The sequence below is a fragment of the Saccopteryx bilineata genome, chromosome 6, assembly GCF_036850765.1.
Source record: "Saccopteryx bilineata isolate mSacBil1 chromosome 6, mSacBil1_pri_phased_curated, whole genome shotgun sequence".
Lineage (NCBI taxonomy): Eukaryota > Metazoa > Chordata > Mammalia > Chiroptera > Emballonuridae > Saccopteryx > Saccopteryx bilineata.
Window position 1 is genome coordinate 102,524,631 of NC_089495.1, and position 18,472 is coordinate 102,543,102.

Below are 18,472 nucleotides of genomic sequence, written 5' to 3' on the forward strand. Positions count from 1 at the left end.
AAGTGACATGCCAGTGTTCTCGATCTTTTGCGCATCAGAATCACGTGAAGGGTATTTTAATAACATACCTGGGATTTGTATGAGCTTCCCAGGCCTGTCTCCTGTGCAGCCAGGGCTGTGCGTAACTTATGTATGCCTCCTGCTACTGCTCACCATTTTCACTTCTCAACACTGCCACTGTTGCAAAATGCTACAGAATCCCTTAATTGGTTATTTCTTACAGTTTTGAGGAAGCTCTCTTAGGATGAGCTTTACATTACCGCTGAGAAAGCTGAGGCTTGGAGAAGGGACATCATTTGCAAAGCCACCCCGGAAACAAAGCTAAGATACCTCCAAGGGGCTTTTAACCTCATCTGGTTCAAAGTTATTTCTTGGCTCTTTTCAATGATTGTGAACTTTCTCTTCCAAGGACACCAATTCCCACTCATGAAGGCCACTTCCTCAGAGCCTGTCTAATGATCTGACCACCCAAATGTCCCTCTCTTCAAAGAGCTTCAAGGAGAGCCTGGCATTGCTCTGTCAGGCCCAGAAAATGGGAAGGGAACATGGAAGGCAGCCTTCCCCAAATTTATCTTCAGAACTCCTGATTTCTCACTCATGCCGATGACTCCACTCACATTCTTCAATGGGACACATCTTCTCATTATTCCTTTCCGGCCCCAGAGCTTGAGTGCTACAAAACCCTGCTCCGATCAGCCTGGCATCCATCGTCTTGGAGTCCTTAGGCAGGAAAGGCGCACATATTTTAAAAACTGCCTGGATGGCTAAATTATAGCACTGTTTCCCTGGGAGACGGTTGTTTGGATAGTAAAACCCTCTATGTATTGATCATGATAATCTTTCTCAATTCCCCACAAAAAAAGTAGTTTTTGCTTTGCTCATTAAAATGATTTGTTTTTGGTTTCTGATGAGCATAATTTTTTAGGTAGTGATGCTTTATCTTGACTAGCGGTTCCTGAAGAACCCTCTGCCAGCACGGAGGCCCCGGCTGAGCAAGATTCATCAAACGCGGATGCTTTTAAACACCTCTACCCCCTTTTCCAATTGAGAAATGGAGCTGTTTGGGCAAGTTTATGAGGTGACCTTGATTGAATTAAAGAGGTCAGGGATGGAGCACACTTCAAACTCAGACTCCATGATTTTAAAGAAATGAATTCCTTCCAATTAAGCTGGAATTAGCATGAGATATTTTATTTCCGAAAGGTTAAGAGAATTCCTTAGAGGAAGCAGCTCTCTTGTTACTGGCTTTTTATTGAACACCAGAGAGAAGGTGCCACGGAGAGTTTTATGTAGAGTGCTTTGTTAACATGGCGCTGATGATATGGCATCAATTACAATGTTCCTCAGGGGCCTGAGTGTTCTATAGAAGGGGCGAAAAGTCCAATTGAGGTTTTAATTGGTTTTAATTTCTATTTCAAAAGCCCAAGGATCTAACAACTCTCAATTAAAAAAAAAAACCTAATCAAGATGTATTTTTCATCTGCGGTAGTTTCAGCTTAGTCCTAGAGGAAAAAGTTTCAAGTGTTAACTTACTCATTTCTTTCTTGTTCTTCCCTTAACACCATCCTTCACCATGCAGTTGTCACCCTTCTCTTAATGACCCTAAAGAATAGGTCATTTTTCCTGCTCTAAAGTGCAACATGTAGAGTCTCTGGTATGTAATTATGGGAGAAGCATGCCACGGAGGGGTGAGGAGAGATGGGACTCAAGTGGTCTTTCGGGGACTGCCAGATGTCGCTGAGGGGTGGTAGAGATGAGAGGAACCCTGGCCGTGCTGCTCTGCATCTCACACCTCTGCTACCGCTGACTGCAGAGAGTCGTGTGGACATGGTTACAGTCAGAAAGAGGCCAGGGGGTACTGGAGAAAGAGACATGGGTTCTCATTTGAAAAACATAGTGCAGTGTCAAATAGATAATAGTGGTTTGTCATTATTTTGTGTTTTTCTGGTCTAAATAAAATATCCTTCAACAGATTAAAAAATTTTTTTTCCTGGTTTTAATTTCTATCTATTCATTTAACAAAGTCTTGTCCACCTATGGTATAAAATGCAGTGCCCTGGCCGCTCAGAGGGGGAAAGATCCCAATGGTCTTTGAGGAGTGTATGGGGTGGGAGGTCCTCCTTCTCAGCATGTTTTCACCCTTGTTTGCTTAGAACAAAAAAACAGAATCTTACCTAGGTGTAAGACAGAGTCCTGGTGAGCAGATGTACACAGCTTCTCAGATACTCTCAGCTCTTACAGTTTTGTGAGGCGGACTTGATCCGCTCATCTTGCTGAGACTTCTGAGACAGAGAGCGGACACTGTATGAACTGGGACCCAATGCTAGTCCGGAACTGTGATGGCATGCTACTAAAATCTTCAGTAGATAAGCAACACTCTCAGATCAAATACTGAGTCCCAATTAGTCTTAGAATATTTTGCTTGCTAATTTTTTCCTTAATCTGACACTGCAAGTAAAATATTATTATGGTCTCATGCACATCATGAGAATTCACCAAATATTTGTTTTAGTTTGTTACTACTTTGTATTATGTCATTGCTTAAGACAACTCATGGAGGCAAAGGCTAAGGATGCAGAAATGAATGACTTTAAGATGCTCAGATTATGTAAACTATACTAGGAAGATCTAGGATAGCAGGTAGAGACATTTCTTAAACAACTGACTTGTAAATAACTAAAGGAGAAATCTCCTATCGCCAAAAGATTTGGCACATGTGCGTTATCATTTAAGTTGTGCCAAAAAGCTGATAATCACAAAAAATACTCAATATAAACTTGTAAAGTTTACTCAGCATTCTAACTCATTATTGTTGGTGATTGAAAACAAAACAAAACACATTTTCCTCATTAACTTAGAATGTGGGGTGGGGAGGGAGAGGACATATTATTTCTGAGATCTCTTCCAGACCAAAATTTCCCTGAGTCTGTACATCTCAATAAGATGAATAGGATTGTAGATCCTCTCCCACAGACTTTTACTTTAAAGATTTATTGGAAGGTCCACCTCATGAAGAAGAGCTTCAGGAGCGGGAAGCAGGAGGAGCACTTCAGTAAGTCCTGGAGTTAGATGGAGAGTCAATGCTGACGGCCGGGCAGGCTCTCCCGGGCCCCGGGGGCTGCAGAGGACACATGGGATGAGGTGGGAAAACAAAAGGCTAACACTGCAGCTCAGATCACTGCAGCTCAACCCTCGAGTCTGTGCCTGTGTTTTGAGAAATGTCTTTTTTTTTTTTAACCTTTTTGGAGAGTTCGGCAGTGGAAAACACGGGTTGTGACTGCGTAGTTTACCAAAGAAAAGCATTTATTTTACTTCTTGCCTGAAGCCATAGAGCAGACTGCTTTTGAGGAAGGAAATATATATCATTCAACTAGAAAAGGGATGGTGCCAGTTTTTTAAATATAGTATTTTCAAAAGTTGGCATTTCTGTTGGAATGAGCTTAGAAACAGTTTCTGGATGCACTGCCTGTGTTGAAGCCAATCTCTGGTCAACAGAAAATTCATAAAAGAATGGGAAGACTAAACATCAGCCCCCATCAGCTTCGTCTGGATTTGAGTTCTAAGGAAATACACATCTCCAGTGTACCTCCGCCTCTGAACGGCATCCCGGTGCCGCACGCACATGGTGTTCAAAATGCTTGCTTGATTTTATTCGGCTACTGACTCTTACAGTGGTACTTAAGGCACTTCAGGAACATTCTGATGCTTTTTTTCCTATAAAATTTAGATGTACCATAGGAAAGTCATGCACCTGGAAAGAAGGAAACTGGTATTGAGTTCTAAACATTCTACTTATTAGCTTGGACAAATAGCATAACTTCTCAACATGAAACTGCAAATTCCTCTTTGTGAAAAGAGGAGGAGGATATTCAAGATGATTTCTAAGGGTCTTTTCTACACCAGAAGAGACTCGTCATTGCCGTTCTCTCTGTGGGTAAAACTCAACATGTCTGCCTGGTTTAGAACTTGAATTATTTCTTGGATCCTTAATTAAACAGTTATCAAATATGGTTAGCCTTTGAAACAGGAAATGGTAAGATGGTGTGGTCTAGGAAGGTAAGCATATTATGTTAAAATTGAATGTGGAAATTCCCTAGTTTAAAGCAAAAGAAGGTATTTCAGTAAATGTCCATCTGATACTAGTTACTGTTCATTACTACTTTTTCATCCCTGAATAATTAAAAATGGCCAGGTGATATTCCTCTATAAATTTTATCAGATTCTTTTAGTTAATTTTAAAGTTAACATTTATGGTAGCTCAATTATCAAAATAATACATGTATATATTATGGAAGCATTTTTGAGATGCACAAAGAAGAAAACAAAAATCATCTTTTATCATACCACATCATCTAGAGATAACCACTCAGAGTGCTTTGCTCTATAGCCTTACAGATTGTCCCCTAACATACAAGTTATGAGTCCAGCACATACACAAACACACAACTGAAATGACCTAAACATTGATTTGTAACTACTTTTACCATGTGAACAGAACTATCTAAAATGGAGTCACTAATGTCAAGGGGTCCTGAAGTGGAGCCAGAAGACCACTGGGGATGTTGATCTTAAGCACGTCCATGCCTGGGTGGCACAGGGACTTTTAGACTGTGCCAACCACAAGTAGGTCCATCTGTTGCCATTCTCAGACTGAGGCTTATTTCTATGAACTCCAATCTAGCAAATAGCATATTAGGCTATCCTATATAAACTAATGTTAGTTATTTTTGTCTACACAGATCATTCTTTTAAATCAACGATGTAAGCCCAAGGGTTTTTGTCTTTGTAAACATTGCCTTTTCCCTCTCTCCTCGGAGCACATTTCAGGCTTCTCCTGGTTGTGTATTTTGTTGTTGTTGTTTTGTTTTGTTTTGTACTTTATGACAAAGAGAGAGAGATAGTGAGAGAGACAGATATGGATAGACAGACAGGGATAGATGGACAGGAAGGGAGAGAGATAAGAAGCATAAATTTTCAGTTGCAACTCCTTAGTTGTTCACTGATTGCTTTCCATACGTACCTTGACCGGGGGCTACAGCAGAGCGAGTGACCCCATGCTCAAGCCAATGACTTTGGGCTAAAGTCAGTGACCTTGGGCTTTAAGCCAGCGACCTTTGGGCTCAATCCAGTGACCATGGAGTCATGTCTATGAAGCCACACTCAAGCCAGCGACCCTGTGCTTAACCCGGTAAGCCCACACTCAAGCCAGTGACCTCAGAGTTTTGAACCTGGGTCCTCTGTGTCCCAGTCCGATGTACTACCCACTGCACCACCACCTGGTCAGGCTCAGGCTCAGGATCCTCCTGAATCTGCATCTCCCACACTGAATCCCTACAGACCCCAAATAAATTTCCAGTTTTCTTTGCAGCCTCAGTTCTTTCTTGTTTAACAATCACTTAGCAATATATTGAGAACCTTTTCACATGCCATTATTATGGTCTTCTAAAACATGACTCACTTCAGGGTTGCACAGAGATATAGGACTAATTAACCAGTACCCTAAGTGGTAGATACTTACCGTATTTTTCACTCCATAAGACACACTTTTCTTTCCCCCCAAAAGTGGATGGGAAAATGCTCATGTGTCTAATGGAGCAAAAAATAAGGTATTTTATTAAATATTTTAAGACACCATTTGGTTCAGATTTTTTTTTTCTTATTTTCTTCCTTAAAACCCTAGGTGTGTGTGTCTTATGGTCAGGTGCATCTTATGGAGCGAAAAATATGGTATATGTTTCTAGAGTAATTCTGATAACTGAAAATGTAGGTAACTGTGTCAAGTGGCAATGATCCAGATGGCCCAGGTGGAAAGCAAAGGCCTCTGGGACACAGTAGCTCTAGAAGTCAGGGAGGGCTCCTCAAAGAACCTGCACCACCCTGCCTACAGCAATATAATAGAGGTTCTGCCTCGCAACTTCTGCTCCAGAAAACATTCCTCCCTACTTCTCTGCTAGTGTGGGAGTCAAATAAAATTTCCTTCTCCAACCACTTCCCAGAAGGCTTCACACATAGTGCCCTAGAACTGAGGAGAAGAGTAGCTGAGTACTCCGTCCCTCTCTGGTGTCAAGGACATTCACCCAAGTAAAAGAGAAGAGTCTCTAAGCCATGTAGATATGCGAGGGCTTACTATCATCACGATTTTTAATTCTATAAACTTCCATGTCCAGGGCTTCTAAGTACAGTAAGTCCTCCCTTAACATGGTTGATATACTCTTGAAAACTAGACTTCAAGTAACAACATGGGGCAAAACCAATTTTACCACAGGCTAGTTGATATAAATAGGCGTTAAATTCCTGTGGTATTTTTCTGATCACAAAAACATCACCAAACTTCTAAATAAAGAGCCTAGCACTTCTAATATTAAACACTAAAGTAAACGTGAGCTGTTTATCAGCTTTTAAGATAAACATTTAAGAAAGATTAATAAAAACAAGTAAGATCATTATTTCTAGCCCCCTTGTTCCAGTTAAGGTTAAGGTGGCCAGATGACACCCCAGGAGGTCAGGGCACAAGGTGGCAACTGGCCCTGACCCAGATGGGGCAGGATAGGACACCGTTCCGCTGCTGGATGCACTCATCCCAGGTTCACCCAGACTGGGATCATTTCGACACTTAACCAATCTACCTCTCATAAACATCTTTGGGATGTGGCAGGAAACCACAGTACCTGGAGAAACCCATGCAAATGTGGGAAAACATGCAAACTCCACACAGACAGTGACTATGGCCCCGAATCAATATTTTTTCCTCATCAGCATAACAAAATGGCATTGAACAAAACAATGTTATACTAGAAATGGCTGTGTAAGTACCATGCAGTGGCAGGTGGAATTTCCAAGAAAGGGAAGTAAGTACTTCTTTTCATTCTTTCTTTCACTAGTTGTGTGGCACTGTATGTGTATGGCTAACTGGAATTCTATAAGATGCTTTGCAGCCCTCACTTTCTGTATTCATATGGTAGACCTAGCATCTTCAGGGCTTTCATTAATTAAGCTTATGAGCAACAGTATTTGCAGAATAGCTTTATGTCACCAATGGGGCTTTGATAAACAGTGTAGTATGAAAGCGGAGGAGAATTAGGACAACGACATTCATAAACAGTAACTACATCATTGTGTTAAGAAGTTGCTCAGAGCATACGTTTTAATGTCTGGTATTGATTCTTCTGGCCAATGTCCCACACTAACAGTGTTATAGTCACACTTTAAGTTTTAGATGGAGAGGGTACAGAAGAAAATCAATAGATACTATCTTTCCACTACCAACCAGCTACATATCTATAGCTCCTCTGACACACTCATATTTAAGGGACCCGAAAGAAGCTTTGGGAGGGCTGGCCCAGTTATCAGGCTTTTAATAATCTCAGGTATTTGCCTCGAGCACCTCTAAGGTAATAGCGTCAATTCTCAAAAGTTCCCACAGAAGAGCCCACAGTCCAGAAAGGAGACATACAATCTCCTCAGATTTCCTATTTCATTAACACATACAAAGGAAGCTGTAAAAAAGCATTCACTTGTTACACAAGGTCTCTCTGAAAACAAAACCATGTAGAATTATTGTGTCCGAACTTTAAGAAAATACACAGAGAAACATGCTTATATAGTTAGGCTGTGCAGAAGCAAAAAAAAAGGAACCATACTGTCTTTTGTGGGGTTATAACTAACACAGTTTTATTTTCTTCTTTCTTTATTACTCATTAGTAGATCTTCCAAACTCACTAGGTATTATTTTTATATGAAAAATAGATTTTCTGTGTGAAACGCTACCTGCACTGAAGGGGCAATGAGTTGCCCTCCAGGCGGTGTTTCCCGTTAGCGCGGGCAGAGCCCCGGGCGAGCGCCTGGCAGACTGTGGCGAGGCGGAAAGGGCTAACCCAGCGCAGGGTTCCAATAAAATTCAACAACTGCTTCCTTGCCCTAATGACCGTTTAAAGTATAAAAAAAGATATACCAAAAGGTAGTTTATTATTTCGTGCATTTAATATTTAAATAAAAACAATAAAAGAGCTACACAAAACTAAATTATGTCATAGGAAAATTTTAAAATATTAATGAAAATATATGAAATGATACCTGACAAAAACAATCAAACTGTTACTTAAGATATTTCCATATTGCTTCTTGATTGGTATCCTCACTTGCAATTTTTTTCACCTATGGACAGACTAGACCTTACTAGGGTTCTTAGAATATGCTATTGCGCAGATGAACATTAAAAAAGAGTAAGGAATTTTAATTTGTCATTTCCACATTGAGCAGCTGCCCAGGTGCCCTGATTACAAGTGCTATTTTAACAACCGGTTTGTCAAACTCAACAAAAAAATTAGGTATTGAGCCCTGGCCGGTTGGCTCAGCGGTAGAGCGTCGGCCTAGCGTGCGGAGGACCCGGGTTCGATTCCGGCCAGGGCACACAGGAGAAGCGCCCATTTGCTTCTCCACCCCTCCGCCGCGCTTTCCCTCTCTGTCTCTCTCTTCCCCTCCCGCAGCCAAGGCTCCGTTGGAGCAAAGATGGCCCGGGCGCTGGGGATGGCTCTGTGGCCTCTGCCCCAGGCGCTAGAGTGGCTCTGGTCGCAACATGGCGACGCCCAGGATGGGCAGAGCATCGCCCCCTGGTGGGCAGAGCGTCGCCCCTGGTGGGCGTGCCGGGTGGATCCCGGTCGGGCGCATGCGGGAGTCTGTCTGGCTGTCTCTCCCTGTTTCCAGCTTCAGAAAAATGAAAAAAAAAAAAAATTAGGTATTGATTCTGCCGAACTGGTGCAAACTAGCAGAATCCCACCACTGGGCTAATCCCTGTCGCACAATTAGAAATCCCTACCTACTATTTATCAACTAAAAGGAAAAATTAGGAATAAATACCACCAAGGAATTTTTCCCTACATTTAGGAGAAAGGGAAAAAAACAACAACTCACAAACTTACCCAGATTCTGTCATCTAAACTCCTTTAGAAATACTGGTGTTTTTTGGAAAGTTGTGGAAAGCACACTTAAAATCTAACAGTGCTGTGTTAATTTTGCTCAAACACAAGCTGCAAACATATTTTAACATCTTGTCAGAATGAGATACAAGAGTGTCGATAAAATGACACTAAAATAAATGTAAATTCAGATTGCTGTTACAAGTGGCTGCCTGGCTCTGGGAAGATGTTAGGTTGCTATAGTATTTTCCATAGCAACTTTGCATCTTATTACATAAATATTCCCTCAGTGTCCCTAAAGCCTGCTAAGAAAACAGTATTACATCTCTCTCCTATGGAATTATACTGCATCAACCCTTATCGGAATGAAATGCCCCCCAAAACATAATAAACTGTAATCACGATAATGGTGTTCCTGTAGTCAACAGGAAGCCAAGCTCCAGGGGTTGTGTGCAGGCAGGTGGTGTTAAGACCGGGTACTCACTGGTCATTCCTCTACCCTCCCCAGGTCAAGCTCTGTGTAGTTCTTCCTCACAACTGGCTGTTAACTTCCTTACTCCTCTCCTCTGCCTGCCAACGACCCGTCCGCCCAAGCCCTTCACCGGGCTCCATGAGCGTATGGCACTCGGCAAGAAGCCAGCGCCTAGCAGGGCCCGCGTCTGCTCGCAGCACAGCTGGGAGGGTGTGCGGCCTGCACATAGGAAACCACCCCGAGAGCCCACCCTGCTCCCAGCTGCTAGGGGCCCGGGGGGCCGCTGGAGGACCTCCAGGAGGACCCGCCTGGGCTTGTGCGGGTGCCATGCAGGTGAGCAGTTTGGGTACGGGGACAATGTGCGCTTTCCTCAACACAATGCGATTTCATCAGCACCAATCGATTCTGCATAAAACACACAACTATGGATAATCTGTGCATAGTTGAGGGAGATGTCAAGGATAAAAGGCATTGTCAGGTGCTACAGAAAAATCAGAGTATAAGGGGGCTGAGCTTAAAGACAGTTTGGGCTCCAAAAGTGAATTTACAAAACAGATCAACACAGTCTGGCTGCACAGAAGGAGCGCTTCCTTCACAAAGGACCCTGCCCTACAGGGTCAATTCAATAGCATCTGTCTCCTGCATTTAAAGGGTAAAGCAATTTACAAAAATACCATTTTGTATTTTTCAGAAACATGTCCATTATGAAAAGGGAACTGTAACTGTATATAAAATCAGGGCACTAGAGGAGTCTACCCAAAATAAACATATATTTGAATTCTTTGGCAAGAATAGCAAGAAAGGAAAAAAAAGTAATAAATAAAGTCTTGTCTCTTTGTAAATGAAGCTCTATTTCAAGAATTTAGGAATGAAGCCGGCTACTCAGCCCACCTGGGAAGATTTATTTCATCATCTTTAAGCCATATTAGTTTTAATTAATCACATTTTCTTGTTAGGCATTTGGGTTCCCAGAAGGTACTCTTTTGTGCTTGAAAAGAAAATGCCTGTCTTTAACTTGGTGGTCGCTGACAGACACTCACCACCTGTGTCCGCCTTCAGGCTGCCATTACCTGTGAAAACCGATGTCCATGGGCAGCTTCTCTTTCCAAGCTCCCTCCCACCCTGACACGCCTGCCTCTAGGATCTGCTGGTACAGGGAGCTCCATGTCTGTGGCAAGTGGCTGCAGACTAAGCCATCTCACTTTCCGTGTCTGAACGCTCTTGTCCCTCTGCTGAGTTCTAAACAACTGCAGAGTAAGCCCGCCTAGGTCAATCGATTCAATTCCATGGGAAACTTCTACCAGCACTGAGGGATAGGGCCCCCTTCAGACGGTCTTGGCCATGGGCTGGAGGACCCGGGCTCACATCCAGTGGCCCTGTCCTTCTGTGCCCAGTCTGGTGTTGGGGGTGGCAGTGAGCCTCTTCTTAGCTCCTGCCTGACTGTAACCTTCCCATTGGGCATCCTGTTTTACATTTTTCAAAAGCACTCCCATGCAGGAAAGAAACTAAATCAGAAAAACAGGCCTCCCTGGTGTTCAAAGAGAACAAGGGGAGAGCCAGAGAGAGCCTTGTTATTAATTTTTTTCAACTGAAGTTTCCAGCTACATATGAAACTATTCAGACAAACTGAATCCAACTGAACTTAATCCTGAATCTTGAATTTGACTCAGTTGGATGAAAGACTTGGCAAATCTTTCCACATGACTTTTTAATAAATTAAAAAAAAAGTCTATACCTATGTTTTTGTGAGTTTCCATGGAAAATTAACAACCCAAAAAACCACTCTTCGTAATTAAAAGAGTGTTTGCTACCCTAAAGAACTCAGGGTTTAAATGAGGCAAAATTAAAACCCAAGAACATCTGTGCATTATGAAATGGTTTAAGGGTTGTCTGTTAAGCCAAGGATATATTAGTTTTACTCTTCTAAAATCTGTGTTCAATGTACAACATATACTTACTTAAATATTGGATGAGGTATGTTCCCTGTGTAGTGATGCTCATTTAGGTTTATACCGAATTCAAATGAGTGGCTTTAGAACATATGTGGTATTAGACCTTGTACTTTTATTAACTTAAAATGTTTATTTCTTCTCTTCGAAAGCGTCTCCCAGCCTGGAGGCAGGGCAGGCTGTGTCTAGCCTCTCCACACCCTCTAGGTGCACAGAGCCTTGAACACGGGAAGGTACTTGGCAAGTGTTTGGTAATCATTAGAACGATGCTGAATTTCAGCTTTCTGAGGCGTGGCCTATCAAGCATGTAGCACTGAATTTTGTATGTATAAAAGTTCAGGCCATTTGGGGAAAATGAATTGTCTTTGTTTAAACATGCTTATTCATGCTTGCTATTTAAATTTAATTAAACAAATGTCCTTAGGGTTACCATCTTCCTATCAACTTATGGAGCAGAGGTGTGAAAGCAAAGACCAGAAGAAAGGGAATACAGTATGCAAACTGAAGTCAACAAATATTTCTTGAGTACTGACTTGGTGACAGGCCTGGGCCTGGGCCCGGTGCCGGAGGATGACTGAGGTAACCGGCAGTTAACAGTCATCACCTACTTACTACGTGCTCAACACTATATGGAAGAGCTTTACAATATTCATTCATTCAAGGCCCGGTGCTGGAGGATGACTGAGGTAACCGGCCGAGTTAACAGTCATTACCTACTTACTACGTGCTCAGCACTACATGGAAGAGCTTTGCAAGTATTCATTCATTCAAGGCCCGGTGCTGGAGGATGACTGAGGTAACCGGCAGAGTTAACAGTCATTACCTACTTACTACGTGCTCAACACTACATGGAAGAGCTTTACAAGTATCCATTCATTCAAGGCCACCGTGCTGAAACCAATCAGGTCGTGCCAACTGAGGCCTCTTTTTGAGACTTCGTCTTTTTTTTTTCTCTCCCCTATGCTTTCCTGCTTCACCCCCACTGCGAACCTGGTGCAGAGAAGGGGTGAAAGAGAAAAAGAGGCCCTGGCCGGTTGGCTCAGCGGTAGAACGTCGGCCTGGCGTGCGGGGGACCCGGGTTCAATTCCCGGCCAGGGCACATAGGAGAAGCGCCCATTTGCTTCTCCACCCCCCTCCTTCCTCTCTGTCTTTCTCTTCCCCTCCCGCAGCCAAGGCTCCATTGGAGCAAAGATGTCCCGGACGCTGGGGATGGCTCCTTGGCCTCTGCCCCAGGCACTAGAGTGGCTCTGGTTGCAGCAGAGCGACGCCCCGGAGGGGCAGAGCATCACCCCCTGGTGGGCAGAGCGACGCCCCGGAGGGGCAGAGCATCACCCCCTGGTGGGCAGAGCGTCGCCCCCTGGTGGGCGTGCCAGGTGGATCCCGGTCTGGTGCATGCGGGAGTCTGTCTGACTGTCTCTCCCCGTTTCCAGCTTCAGAAAAATACAAAAAAAAAAAAAAAGAGAGAGAGAGAGAGAAAAAGGGAGATGGAGAAAGAGAAGGAGGGGGAGGACTAGATCTGACCTTTCAAGTTTGGCTTGATTCGAGTAGGAGGCAGACTATGCAATGATACATTTGGATTTTTATCAAAAGTTGTCTTCACTGGCTTCAGAACAGGTTGCCAATCTTCTCGAATGAATGCTTTGATAAATCTGTCTTCGTTTTCAAATTTATTAATAAAATTCATTTTTATTTTTATCAGCATCTTAGTTTAGCTCCAGCAAAATTTTTTTCCCCCTTTAAATTCGGCTGATGAGGAAGAGTGAACAGCCTGCCCAGAATTATATTGTAGTTACAGCAGTATGGGGGAACTCTTGCCAAAGATACAATGTAAATTATGATGTATGGTACAAAGTCAAAGTGCAGTGAAATAGTCTTCCTAACCAGAAGATCAGAGATATACTAAACAACTCTGATTTTTTTTTTAAAAAAAGATGAATGAAACCCAAGGTATCATACAAACCCTTCCATAATCCACTGTGCCTTCTCTAGGCACCGGTTCTCTCTAGCTCCCCCTCAGAAATAAACCTGTGCACGTTAGCTTTCGTTCCAGGAGACTAAGGCCAAGGAAAGCCAACACGGTGGGCCAAACTCCACTCTGTGGGGGCCCACCACAGTCCTGACACGGGCGGGAAGCTCTGAGAAGCCTGTCCCCCCTAGCATTTCTGAGAATGCCTGGGTCAGTGACTCCTCAGGGGGTCCAGGCTAAATGTCACTGATATAGCAGAAAGGAGAAGGGCAGGGATTCTTTAAAAGACAGAGCCTTTTACTTCTATCTCCACATTTGGCAATTCCCCTGTCAGTGAATTAGAGCTACATTTTGAGCGACCTGCTCACAGGTTCCTGACAGATGCAAATTTGTACCTAAAACTAGTATTGTGTCTCCTGAGAAACGACCACTGGAGGGGTGTTTGCCTCAGGTTTCGGGACCTCAGCCCCCCGTCCCCGTGTCCAGCGACAGTTCTGAGGGCTGTCTTAGGCTCCGGGAAGGCTAACGAGAGCTCCTACTCTGTCTGTGTCCCCGCCTGCAGGGGAAGGAAGACAGCTGCTTGCTCTGGGCAGGGCCTCCAGGGCCCAGTGGAATAGAAAAGGTTCCTCGCTTTCCCTTCCCTCTAATCAGTCCTGAGCTTTCCTCACAAACCACGTGTCCATCTCATTTTGAAAAACGTGAAGAAGACTGCACTCCTGGGGGCACTGGCATTGGAACTCTGGGCCTTTCATCTTTTCCCTCGGTGCTCAGTATAGAACCTGCGCTGTGTTGGGCTTGTTAATTTTACTGACCAAATAACAAAACTGGTGAAAGCTTCTAAAAGTTCAGGTCTCAATTCAGGCTCTTTCCAGAGGCCTGGGGAAAATGATGACAGGCCCAGGAACAAGGATCTTCAGGCAAACCCCCAGGGAGCACCCTGAGGTCCCTGCGAGGGAGAGGTCCCTGCCTGGGAGAGGTTCCTGCGAGGGAGAGGTCCCTGCCTGGGAGAGGTCCCTGCCTGGGAGAGGTCCCTGCCTGGGAGAGGTCCCTGCCTGGGAGAGGTCCCTGCCTGGGAGAGGTCCCTGCGAGGGAGAGGTCCCTGCCTGGGAGAGGTCCCTGCCAGGGAGAGGTCCCTGCCTGGGAGAGGTCCCTGTCAGGGAGAGGTCCCTGCCTGGGAGAGGTCCCTGCCTGGGAGAGGTCCCTGCCTGGGAGAGGTCCCTGCCTGGGAGAGGTCCCTGCCTGGGAGAGGTCCCTGCGAGGGAGAGGTCCCTGCGAGGGAGAGGTCCCTGCCTGGGAGAGGTCCCTGTCAGGGAGAGGTCCCTGCGAGGGAGAGGTCCCTGCCTGGGAGAGGTCCCTGCCTGGGAGAGGTCCCTGCGAGGGAGAGGTCCCTGCCTGGGAGAGGTCCCTGCGAGGGAGAGGTCCCTGCCTGGGAGAGGTCCCTGCCTGGGAGAGGTCCCTGCGAGGGAGAGGTCCCTGCCTGGGAGAGGTCCCTGCGAGGGAGAGGTCCCTGCGAGGGAGAGGTCCCTGCCTGGGAGAGGTCCCTGCCTGGGAGAGGTCCCTGCCAGGGAGAGGTCCTCGGCCTCTGTGGGCTCTCCTGCAGCAGAGATCGGGCCAGTCCTGCAGGGGCACAGCTGCTGCTCTGGTCTAGGAGATCCCCTCTGTGAGCCCACTGTTCTGAGTCAGTATTCTGGCCCTGTCCTTAAAAACCTATGAAATTATACACATTTCTTACTTGGGAAATTGATAGGTTAAAAAAAAAAAAAGTCAACCCCTTTCCTTGCCCCTCACTCCAAAATAAGACCACAGAGTCAAATAAAGATTTCTGATGAACTCAATTCTTTTCTCCTACACCTACTTTGTTAAGGATGTTAAGGATACAAGGTTCCCTTATCTGGAAGCTTCAGTATGATGAAAGCTTTCCTGAGAAAAAAAAATTTAAATGTTTTTATGGGACAATTTCATTGAATTTAAGAAAATCACCCTAAAACTTGCTTTAAAAAAAAATCTATGAAGGTTTGTACAATAGAAACACTGTGAGGAAGGCGGTTTCCTAAATAAGCACATCCCAGCCCAATAGTCATGCAGTCCTGAGAAATCCGCATCATCTTACTAGGAGACACACACTGACACAGAAATGCTAGGTTAAATCCGGCATCTTCTTACTAGGAGACACACATTGACACAGAAATGCTGGGTTCGTTTTCCAGACAAAGCAATACATGGCTTCAAAAACCCGGGGTATGGTACCTTCTTATATGCTAAGCTTTTCTGCAAGGTTTAAGTGAACGGAATGTAAGGATAAAAGGAAAGCCTTCTGAGGCAGCGGTTCTCAAACTTCAGCATGCATCACAATTCCCTGGAGGGCTTGGACCATACACAGCTGGGTCTCCAGTAGGTCTTGAGCAAGGCCTGATAATTTACATTTGTAGTAAGTTCCTAAGGGATGCTGATGTGACTAGACTAAGGACCACAGTTTTGAGCACCAGGGCTCTAAGGAAATGAAACTCCCTTCCGACATGCCTGGATGAAGGAGCTTCCTGTGGCCAGCATGCATACCTGCAGCATGCTCATCTAAAGACTGGGGGAAACAGCATTCTGACCACTTGGTAACTGTGACGACCTAACCGTTTGTGCAATCTTGATTTTGACTTCTACCAACAAATTAGCAAAGGTCCTCTGTTTCTGGTCATCTGAATCTTTCTGTTAAAAAGCTTGGGACAGGCCCTGGCCAGTTGGCTCAGTGGTAGAGCATCCGCCTAGCGTGCAGGAGTCCCGGGTTCAATTCCCGGCCAGGGCACACAGGAGAAGCGCCCATCTGCTTCTCCACCCCCCCCCCCCTCCTTCCTCTCTGTCTCTCTCTTCCCCTCCCGCAGCCAAGGCTCCATTGGAGCAAAGATGGCCCGGGCGCTGAGGATGGCTCCATGGCCTCTGCCTCAGGTGCTAGAATGGCTCTGGTTGCAACAGAGCAACACCCCAGATGGGCAAAGCATCGCCCTCTGGTGGGCATGCCAGGTGGATCCTGGTCGGGTGCATGCAGGAGTCTGTCTGACTGCCTCCCCGTTTCCAACTTCAGAAAAATACAAAAAAAAAAAAAAGCTTGGGACAAGTAAGTGTTTTACTCACGGGTACATACAAGGAGAAAGAGCAAATCTAAGTCATGTCTCTAATTGTCTTTTTTGACAACAGTGGCAATTGTGGGTTCTCCCAGGCCCTTTAGACAACATACTTACTTCCTTGTGGACAAGCAGTCTCCCTTGGTTTCTCCTATGTGTGAGTGAGCATTTCTCCGGCCTGCTTTACAATACCAATGGATTTACATATATGTACATAATTCAAGGACAGAGTTTTAAATCAGCATCTCAGATGAAATAATGTATATGAACCAAGGCTCACCCTGAGCATCTCTCCTTTTTACAACTCAAGAGTGATGCCCCTTTCTTGGTACAAAATGGGCCAACCCTTTGTTACAGGTTAGGTGAACTCAAGTTCATTGGGAACAAGTCTAATTCTCCAGCATGCTGGCTCAGAGGCTAGAGAGCTCCTTTAGGGATTAAACAATGTGCATGTTAGAAGTACCCTGACTGAAACTAGGTTTTATCTGTGTTTCAGCCTCAGTGGTGGGTGGCTACCAGACTCTGGAAAAGAAGTTTTATGGGAACTGGCAGGTATCTCTGAAAAAAGTATAATAGCCCAAGACCTACATATAAAGAAACAACTGGAACAATTTAAATTACTATGTTCCTAAGAAAGAGTTTAAAGTTTTATTAATAAATGGCAGTCACTCAGAGATGAAAGTTTAGTGTAATTCAAATAGATGTGAGTTATGTGGTCATTTTCCAATATATATATGTCCCGTCTGGGATTAGGAAGATCATTACAATAGCTTAGGGGTATGTGGCGATTCTCAGCATTACCTGATTCATCGACTCTCATTTTTTTAGTAGGTCTGTCACAGTTCTCATCATCTGACATTTCCATTTCTTCTTCGCGGCGGATGCCCATGAGTTGCTCACTTTGAGCGTTCCGGAGCTCCTGAAATTTAAGAATACACAATCGTCAGTCACTTTTCCCAATGGTCTTTAGTGTACTGTGGCTGACATATGAGCACTTAGAATCTGAAGTATTTTTCCCTCCCAGCACTACCCCACCTAATCTGGGACAAAACTCTGAGGGATGTAGGAGGCGGGGGGTGGAAAGACAGAAATCTGGTATCAGATTTGGGGAAAATTCCTGCTCACCAATGACCAGTCAAGGGCTCTTCACCAAATTATTCAACCTCTTAAGTCTCAATTTCCACATTTTTAGAAAAGGAGATAATCATACCAGCCCAGTAGGGCTGTTGTGAGGACTACACAGAACCACCTATCACCATGACTGGCACAGAGGATGGGCCCAGAGCCAATGGTCAGTAACACAAGCAAGGAAACTTTGCAAAGACCCAGTCTGCCACTGACCCACTGTGTAGCTTTAGGAATAGTTCTTCATCTCTCTTAGCCTCAATTCATTCACCGAAATATTGTGATAATCATAATTTTGATAATAAAATAAGTTAATGTACATAAGTTACTTAGCATCATGCTGAGCACTTGGCCCTCAAAGTTTGAAAACGTGGAACACTGTTATTCTCTGTGCAAAACAGTGCTCTTCCATGTGAGTCTGTGCCAACGTGTGATCACACCCTCTCTCACACACACACATCCCTTTCGGATATCCAAATGGTAAAATAAATTTTTAAAAAATTGGAGAAAATAAAAACAGATGTCTTCTTTTTCTAGTGCTTTATATTATTGTGTAGAGTTGACTGTTTTTGCTGTGATGGTTGTTTTAGCATCACTTTAAGATCTTAGAATCATCTCTTACATTCTCCACCTATTAGAGGAATGACTGTAGTGAAGACATTCAATTTCTCTGAGCTTTTGTCTACTCACACATAAATGAGGAACAGTAGGGACGTAGGCTGTCTGAATGCAAGTGTGCATGTGAAACAGGTAAAAGTAAATCATAGCATACATCTTTTATAACTGGTCTAAACACCAGGACACTGTCATCGTTTATGTGAAATAATTATATTATTATTCATATCAATCTATATATTATATATTTGTGAAACCTTAGGCTTCTGTTCTCTTACATGTACTGTCCTCAAAAAACAAAAACAAACAAACCCAGA

The 18,472-nt window shown here is 44.2% G+C and overlaps 1 protein-coding gene across 6 annotated transcripts in view; it reads right to left on the bottom strand.

Annotated features, from left to right (window-relative positions):
* ENOX1 (ecto-NOX disulfide-thiol exchanger 1) overlaps positions 1-18,472 on the bottom strand; it is a 596,201-nt gene that overhangs the window by 109,021 nt on the left and 468,708 nt on the right. For all 6 annotated transcript variants that reach the window (XM_066236813.1, XM_066236817.1, XM_066236816.1 and 3 more), the window contains one exon: positions 17,217-17,334. In XM_066236813.1, the coding sequence (XP_066092910.1) occupies positions 17,217-17,334 (118 nt within the window). The remainder of the gene's footprint in view (positions 1-17,216; positions 17,335-18,472) is intronic.